At 40.6% G+C, this 7,650-nt stretch overlaps 2 protein-coding genes across 3 annotated transcripts; both read left to right on the plus strand.

The window, feature by feature from the left end:
- The first annotated feature begins 3,206 nt into the window (after nucleotides 1–3,206).
- On the plus strand, nucleotides 3,207–5,046 carry LOC121401221 (regulatory protein zeste-like). The gene is made up of 4 exons (XM_041585551.1): nucleotides 3,207–3,833; nucleotides 4,376–4,482; nucleotides 4,586–4,656; nucleotides 4,941–5,046. Exons 1-4 carry the CDS (start codon nucleotides 3,626–3,628, stop codon nucleotides 5,044–5,046), a joined length of 492 nt encoding a protein of 163 aa, XP_041441485.1. The 5' UTR covers nucleotides 3,207–3,625.
- LOC121401077 (serine/threonine-protein kinase N2-like) lies at nucleotides 4,735–7,448 on the plus strand. 2 transcript variants are annotated; one of them, XM_041585448.1, is made up of 9 exons: nucleotides 4,735–5,042; nucleotides 5,142–5,267; nucleotides 5,372–5,447; nucleotides 5,535–5,626; nucleotides 5,807–5,980; nucleotides 6,579–6,641; nucleotides 6,835–6,911; nucleotides 6,994–7,136; nucleotides 7,268–7,448. In XM_041585448.1, exons 2-9 carry the CDS (start codon nucleotides 5,182–5,184, stop codon nucleotides 7,412–7,414), a joined length of 858 nt encoding a protein of 285 aa, XP_041441382.1. In that variant the 5' UTR covers nucleotides 4,735–5,042; nucleotides 5,142–5,181; the 3' UTR covers nucleotides 7,415–7,448. The 2 variants fall into 2 exon arrangements, with proteins under 2 accessions (XP_041441382.1, XP_041441381.1); XM_041585447.1 differs by lacking the exon at nucleotides 4,735–5,042 and having other exon boundaries at nucleotides 5,072–5,267.
- The last annotated feature ends 202 nt before the right edge of the window (nucleotides 7,449–7,650 follow it).

Here is a 7,650-nt window from a genome sequence, read left to right on the forward strand (position 1 = left end):
GTTACACTAGACTTAGCAGCAGTGATGAATGAATGGATCTGATAGATATAAAGCACAGACACTGCACTGACTCAAACTCATAAACATACAAAGCAAAGCTCCGTGTCCATAATAAGCTGGGTATGTACTGCACATCTAATGGTAAATTATTGCCATATAAACCTCATTCATCAACAGGGTACACTTCCCCTTTAAGAGCAGGGAACAGAGGTGACTTCACCCCCTAAGGATGACAGTTGGTTCAGACCGTTGGTTGACTTTGCGAGAGAGAGGTGAGTGTACTTTTGCTCTGATAGATTTTTTTGTCAAATAACCCATTTCTTAACAAAAAAAAGGGTAAACATTTGGGTGACATCCCTCAGACTAGTGGATGTTTCTGTTCTCATTGATTTTAGTGAATTTAGAGGATTGTCCCCCAAAATGGGCTTGAGAGATGCCTTTAGTCTTAGTGCTGGTTGGGAGACACAGACCCAGGATTTGGCAAATATGCAGCGCTGCAATCAAATATACTGTACACCTTTTCTACTGAAGGTAACATTTGGGGACCCCTGTACCACACCATAGGGTGTTCCCAGTACTGACAGGCTCCTTAGAGTTTTGCCCCTCTGTCCTGTGGTATCTGCTCCCTGGGTATCTGTCCTGCTCTTTTGTACCAACATTGTAGCTAAATACATGTTCCCTTTATCCAAGTCTGGAACTAGGTGTGGGAAGCAGAAGCACGTGCCATAGGGACAGTTTGGGGGTGCTAGCAAATGATTGGGGGACATACAGCAGGGTTCCATAGAAGAGAGGAGACATCATACCCAGGGATTTGACAGTTGGTTTAGTCCGTTGGTTGGCTCTGTGTTAAGTGTAAATTCCTTCTGAGAGATTATTTGGCCAAATAACCATTATTTTAGTAAGAAAAGATGGGAAATGGTTGGGTGACACCCCCCAGACTAGTAGATGATGATCATTTTACTGATTTTAGGTAATTTGGAGATTATTCCCCTAAAATGGGCTTGGGAGATTCCTTTAATCTTCGTGCTGGTTGGGAGACACAGACCCCGCATTTGGCAGTTATGAAGGACTAGCAGCAAATATACACTTTCGTTCCACTGGGACCCCATAAAAAGATAACATTTGGAGACCCCTGGGCTATGTCATAAAAGTCCTAATTCTATCATTCTATTCTAGTGCCCAGTATTGACAGGCTCCTTAGAAATTTGCCCAGTGCCCCCTGGTTTCTCCATTGCTCTTATGTACCAACCTTAACATGTAACTACATTTAATTGAGTTACATAGTTACATAGTTAGATTGGGTTGAAAAAAGACAAAGTCCATCAAGTTCAACCCCTCCAAATGAAAATCCAGCATCCATACACACACACCTACCTACTTTTAATTAAATTCTCTATAAAAAAAACATTAATTTGTTTTTAGTACGTTTTATGCACTTTTCCTTTAAATACCCCGGCTGTGGGAGGCAAATAGGTACATGTTAGGGGAATTATTTAATAAAACAATGTTGAATTGCTAATCCCTACAGTTACTCAGTAATACAGCCCTAGGGCCTAATTCCCCTAAAAAATGGTTACTGATGGCAGCCCTGCCCCCCAATCTACTAAATCTTGTGGGTGTCAAGGTGCCCAAAATCTGCCCGTGTTCCATTGCTAGGGGTAGTGAGACCTGTAGTGGGTAGTGCAGAGCTAAGGAACAGAAAGGCAACACAAATCACTGTCTCGCTGAGCCTGTTCTTCTCTAGCTATAGCTGAACTACAATTCCCAGCATCCCCTGCGGCATAGTTGTAGTTCTAATGCAATGTGTATTTAATGTTCCCTGTCTATTTATTGCTTCATTTGGTGTCAAGGGTACCACTCATCCTAGAAACTGTAATAAGCAACTGTCCCTAGCATCAGCACTAGTGTGGATGATATGTAAGGAAGGGCCAAAATGGAAATATTAGTAGCAAAAATCAGAAGAATAAATTCCTACAAATTCCTAAATTCCTAGTGTTTATGGGTGCAGGGAACTGATCAGAGTAGGTCCCCTGCCAGTAATATACGGCAGTAATATTCATCTGTTTTTAACCATTAGTCTGTACAGTCCCCTAAGTACATTAGGGTCACCAGGACCCACACTTGGTTGGCAGGGGTGTCCAGGGCCTTGATTGCACCAACCTTTTGTATGTGCATTAATTGGCTTCTTCATTCTATTAAAGCTGCTACTGGTTGGTGTTACTGGTTATTTCGGAGCAGCAAACATATTCAGTAGCGCAGTATAACTGGGAAGAATAGAGAAAGGGAAAAACAGTATTCAAAGCTTTATGTGTCAAAGAGTGTTTGGCTCACAATCTCTTTTTGTCTCTCCCCAAAAACAATTAAATACTAAGAGCGATCTTAGTGATCTGAGCGATTTGCAGCGACTCCAAAAAGCGACAAAGAAGAGGATAAAGAAGAAAAAAAACAGTCTTTTTAAAGACTACCAACTTACATCAAGAGCAGAGAAATTACAGCAACCTGCTCAACCCATTGCGGGTCATCAGGAGGAAGGTAGGGATCCTGAATTTATCCCTCTGGTAATATTTATTACATAGCAGATGAGGTTGAAAAAAAGACACACGTCCATCAAGTTCAACCTTTTTGTCTAAATAAAACCTGTGTAACTGCTAGCTGATCCAGATTTGTGGAACAAATAAATGGGAGGGGATTGTCTGAAAAAGTTGAGGGTCTGGGTGGACCTTTGACTTGTGACAGGTACAGAAAGCAAGTTTTTATTTCAGAATTCAGGGTTTAGTGGAGCCGATAAAGACACTGGGATGGGGGGGGGGACATATTAAAGACAATGATTATTGTAGTTTTTAGCTACAAATAGTCTTTAAAATTTCCACATATATATTTGGGGGTCAGGGGCTGAGATCCCGGAGCAATATATGGCCTTCCCACAGTGCGACAGTCATGCTGATATAGTTCCAGGGGTAAACTAGCAGCAAATAAGCACTTGTATAAGTACATTTATAAGCAACTAAAATAGTTTAATTAATAGTTTAATGATATTAGTTTAAATAATAGTTTAATTAAAGGCTAGTTCTCTTAGAATGTCCTATGCATGGTAACAGCAGGTCATTGTTAATATGTGTAGTGGGAAAGTTACAGAGAGATGCTTGTCTTGAGCTTGCCATTTACCAGCAGCTACAAACATTTGTATTCTTTATCTCCACTAAAGCAGTGACTTATACCAACCTTTTTTTCCTGATACAGGAGCGTCAAGATGGGCGCCAAACTGGGCAACATCCGGCACCGGCATACTGAGGTAAGACAGATGGAAATATAAAGTCTTTGTTTCATGCCTGACGATTAGAGTCCTTGCCACCAGATATAAAGGGGAACTGTCACTGCAAAAGAGAAAATCCTCAGCTTACAAGAAATATTTTGCAAACCTGTTTGACAAACATTACTGTTACATTTTTCAGATGTTCTTCACAAATATCACATAAAAAATGTTCAATATTCATTAAAAAGTTTGGGAGGATTTCAATTGCTTAATCATTTTTTTCTTGATTTTGTTCCCTATTCTCTATAGACTGTTGACATCAATCAGTCTTTTGATGCTTGTGAGCCCTGGGTGAGTATTTGCTTTTCAGGTATGAAGCAGGAGCTGCTGAGAGACATCCGGAAGGAGATGAGGATAGCAGCAGGGGCGCAAAAGCTGTACCTTGTCACCAAGGACAGACAGACCAAAGCCCAAGTGAAGGAGCTGAGGAACATCAGTGAGAGGAAGGTGAAAGCCCTTTTCTCCTCTCTCCACAAGCTCAATGTGCAGCTAGCTCAGAGGGAAGCAGAGAATTCTCCAGGTAAGATATAACAGTCTCTGGCCTCTTTCCTATTGGCATTACATGTGTGTCATCATAACATCACATACACTACCTCTTCATGGACATTAGGTTGACCCCCATTAGATTGAGCTCAAAAACAAAAGGACTGCTCAAAGCTCTTCCCTGTAGCTGCTTCATATGTTTCCTATCGGGTGCTCTGTCTGCTGCATCCCCACTGCTAAGATCCACATCAACACCAAAGAATTGGACGGCACTCCGATCAAAAGGAATACATGTTTATAGCATACTCCTGCAGGGATCCTTGGGCGTAGGATCCCTGCAGGAGTATGCTATAAACCTGTATTCCTTTTGATCGGAGTGTCGTCCAATTCTTTGGTGTTGATGTGGACCATTAGATTGAGCCCCACAGAACTATAGATGACCTTCATATCTTTTAAATTTATATTTTAAAACAATGTTCATTGGCAGCATCTTAACAAATCAAGAAAAAGGTCTTAAGCCTTAGATTCAAGAATGTTGTATTTGAAAATCCTAAATCAAATTTATTTGCAATATTTCAGATGCAGTTCTGGAGACTACAAGGGACACCGATGTCAACTTCCCTGCACCAGAGATCACTGCGCCTGAGGTTCAGGTCATTTCAGACCCCGCCATCGATTCATCACAAGTGAGTATTTTACATTGACGCCATTCATTTCTTGGACACAAACACTGCCCTTATCATATCCATGTAAAGCCACATTCAATAATTGCCTGTCTCTTGTTTGCAGCATCAACATGAAGAATCATCTGAGGAACCTGTTCCAGAGATAGAACAGCCGCCTGAAGAACCATCTGACAGGTAAGGATATTTTGGAGTTTATTAGAGATTAAATCCCTATCCCATACAAATGATTGGCATAAAAAAAGAGGACAGGTGGTAAGATGCCCCTTCATTTGGCCGGGAGATTCCACAATACATAATTGTACAGTGCCATCTATGAATTATGGCTAGGGGTGCTGTAGTATTAAGGATTATGAAGAACATACTTGCTAAGGGAAGAAAAAAGGATAGCGTGAAGCTAATAAATCACTAAGGGAAAAAAATGAATTAGAATAAACACTAACCCGTCATTATATTTAAAGGGACTTACCTGTAGAAGATACAAATGAGGAGGCTGAGGAAGAGGCAGAATCTGTTGTTGAAGAAGATCCAGTGCAACAACAACAACAGAATGAGGAAGAAAGGTAAACTCACACTTTATATGGGAGGCTGCGGTTAAGACTGATTTCTACTATAAACTTGCATTATACTAATCATGTACCTCAATGACCTCTTCCCAATAGTGAAGTTCCTGAGAATGAAGAAGACTCTTCTGAAACATCGATGGGTCCTCTCCCCGGCGATTACAGCCCCATTCCAGAGGATTCTCAGGCTGAAGAGATGACAGTAGAGGAGGCTGAAACGACACAGTAAGACAAACCCTCAATATAAGACATAAATACATACATTATTAATATAGATATACATTGTTTTTCAAGCTGCACAAAACACAATTTATGTTATTCCCTTTCAGAGAGCTACAGTTCAGCAGTTTTACAGCAAAGGACTTTCGCCGGATTAAGGTTTTAGGCAGAGGAAGCTTCGGCAAGGTAACTGATTCAGTCTCTAATCAGGACTTGGATCTTTAGCAGCATATACAGTGTAACAATGACACTAAACTCACTTTCTAATTCCAGGTTCTACTAGTAGAGTATCTTCCAGCAAACATCTATTGCGCTATTAAAGTGCTCAAGAAGGACAACATCGACTCCACTGATGATATAGAACAGTAAGTTCATGGGGAATGATTCCATAATCCTCTCATTTTGCTTTTGGAGCAGTCGCTTCCTGTCTCACAATCTTTTCTATTTTATATACTTTTCTTTCACTTCCCTTCCTTTCACCCAGTTGCTTTTGTTACCATGATAATTTACTCTGTGCCGGACTCATTTTCTCTTTTATATTTCAGCATTTTAACAGAGAAGCAAATTGGACAGTTGGTGAATCCACACAGTTTTATAGTGGACTTATACGCCACATTCAGCACCAAAAACCAGCTGTTTTTCATCATGGAGTTTGTGGCAGGAGGCAGTTTAAGAACCCACCTGATGAGGAGCAAGCACTTTGATCTACAGACAACCAAGTAAGTAGAAATGACAGTAGGTGGATATTTGTCCCAGAGTTATAGGAGACTGAGGAGTAGGGGAGGATAATGATAGTGGCAGAGGTATGCTACACTAATAGTAAAGGGTTTTCACCTTTGAATTAATCTCTAGTATGATGTAGAGAGTTATATTCTGAGGCAATTTGCAATTGGTTTTAATTTATGATTTGTGGTTTTTGAGTTATTTAGTTTTTTATTCAGCAGCTCTCCAGTTTGCAATTAGTTTGCAATTAGTTAGCCACATAACCCTAGCAACCATGCATCGATTTGAATAAGAGCCTGGAAAGAAGAGGGTCTGAACAGAAAGATGAGTAATAAAAAATAGCAATAACAATACATTTGTTACTTTACAGTGCACAGTATCTTTTGCTTTTTAGATGGGGCCAGTGATCCCCATTTAAAAGTCTGAAAGAGCCAGAATAAGAAGACAAATAAATAAAAAAATGTACAAAAAGGAAGACCAATTGAAAAGCTGCTTATAATTAGCCATTCTATAATATAATAGTTAAGCACCCCTTTATGATTCCTCTATGAATGCGCCATATAATAATCAAATGTCATTTTCTTATTCTTGCAGGTTCTACGCTGCTTGTATAACGCTTGGTTTAGAAGGAATTCACAGCAAGGACGTCATACACAGGTAAGAGTTAATAAAGGGGGATTTGTAGCTGTTGCAATTTAGTAGCAGGACAATTACAGGTTGAAAGTCACTGCTTGGAAAGCTAAGGGTAGGAAAAAGAACAGGAACCAGAATTCTTTGAGCTTGGCTTATGGCTCAGCTATTTCACAGCAGTTTTAATGTGTCATAACATCTCCCTTTTATTTTAATACAGAGATTTAAAGCCGGGGAATCTACTAATGGATCAAGACGGCTACATCAAGATCGCCGATTTTGGGATGAGCAAAACTGGTAAGAGCCACCTTGTATTATTACACAGAGCAAAGGGAACTCATTTAGGGCATACAATTATAATTTTTCTTTTTTTATCAAGGCATTGGATATGGAGACCGCACCAACACCATGGTTGGGAGTCCTGCTTATATGGCGCCCGAAGTCGTGATGGAGGAGGAGTACTCAAGAGCCGTCGACTGGTGGGCTCTTGGCGTCATCGTTTATGAGATGCTCCTCGGAACGGTAAGCAGCAATTGCCACTGGCCAGCTATAGGTGGATGTATTAAAGTTAAATACTGTTCTTTATCTATACTCATCAAACACTATGTATAAAAAAGCATGGCCTCCTAATAAATACCCATGAATCATTTCAGAGACCTTTCACCGGATACGACAGGGACTTTATATATGATTCCATCGTGGAGGATGAGCCACACTACCCCTCATCCCTGGACTCCGCAGCAGTAAGCTTCATATCACAGGTAAGTAGCGCTGAGCTTTCAGTTTATTATAATCACTGACAACTTTCCCTTGAGTTCCCTGAAGCTTCTGCTATTATCGAGAAGAACGTAACAGCTCCGTTCGTACCCAGCCTAAATGGACCGGAGGATGTGGCGTATTTCGATGAGGAGTTCACCAAACTGTCAGCGAATCTGACCCAGCCCAAAGGACCCCCTGCTGAGATGGCAAGCGAGATCGATGAAGCCTTTCTGGACTTTAACTATGCAGCATTTTAAGTCCAAAGGGGATGATGGGT

This window comes from Xenopus laevis, chromosome 3L (assembly GCF_017654675.1).
Source record: "Xenopus laevis strain J_2021 chromosome 3L, Xenopus_laevis_v10.1, whole genome shotgun sequence".
Classification (NCBI taxonomy): domain Eukaryota; kingdom Metazoa; phylum Chordata; class Amphibia; order Anura; family Pipidae; genus Xenopus; species Xenopus laevis.

What these genes read in the sequence shown, in the direction of transcription:
- LOC121401221 (XM_041585551.1), top strand. Translation starts at nt 3,626, where the DNA reads ATGAAGCAGGAGCTGCTGAGAGACATCCGGAAGGAGATGAGGATAGCA. An exon ending in GGAAGCAGAGAATTCTCCAG is followed by an intron (nt 3,834 to 4,375) that starts GTAAGATATAAC and finishes GCAATATTTCAG; the next exon opens with ATGCAGTTCTGGAGACTACA. An exon ending in CCGCCATCGATTCATCACAA is followed by an intron (nt 4,483 to 4,585) that starts GTGAGTATTTTA and finishes TCTTGTTTGCAG; the next exon opens with CATCAACATGAAGAATCATC.
- LOC121401077 (XM_041585448.1), top strand. Translation starts at nt 5,182, where the DNA reads ATGGGTCCTCTCCCCGGCGATTACAGCCCCATTCCAGAGGATTCTCAG. An exon ending in GCAGAGGAAGCTTCGGCAAG is followed by an intron (nt 5,448 to 5,534) that starts GTAACTGATTCA and finishes TTCTAATTCCAG; the next exon opens with GTTCTACTAGTAGAGTATCT. An exon ending in TTTTGGGATGAGCAAAACTG is followed by an intron (nt 6,912 to 6,993) that starts GTAAGAGCCACC and finishes TTTTTTATCAAG; the next exon opens with GCATTGGATATGGAGACCGC.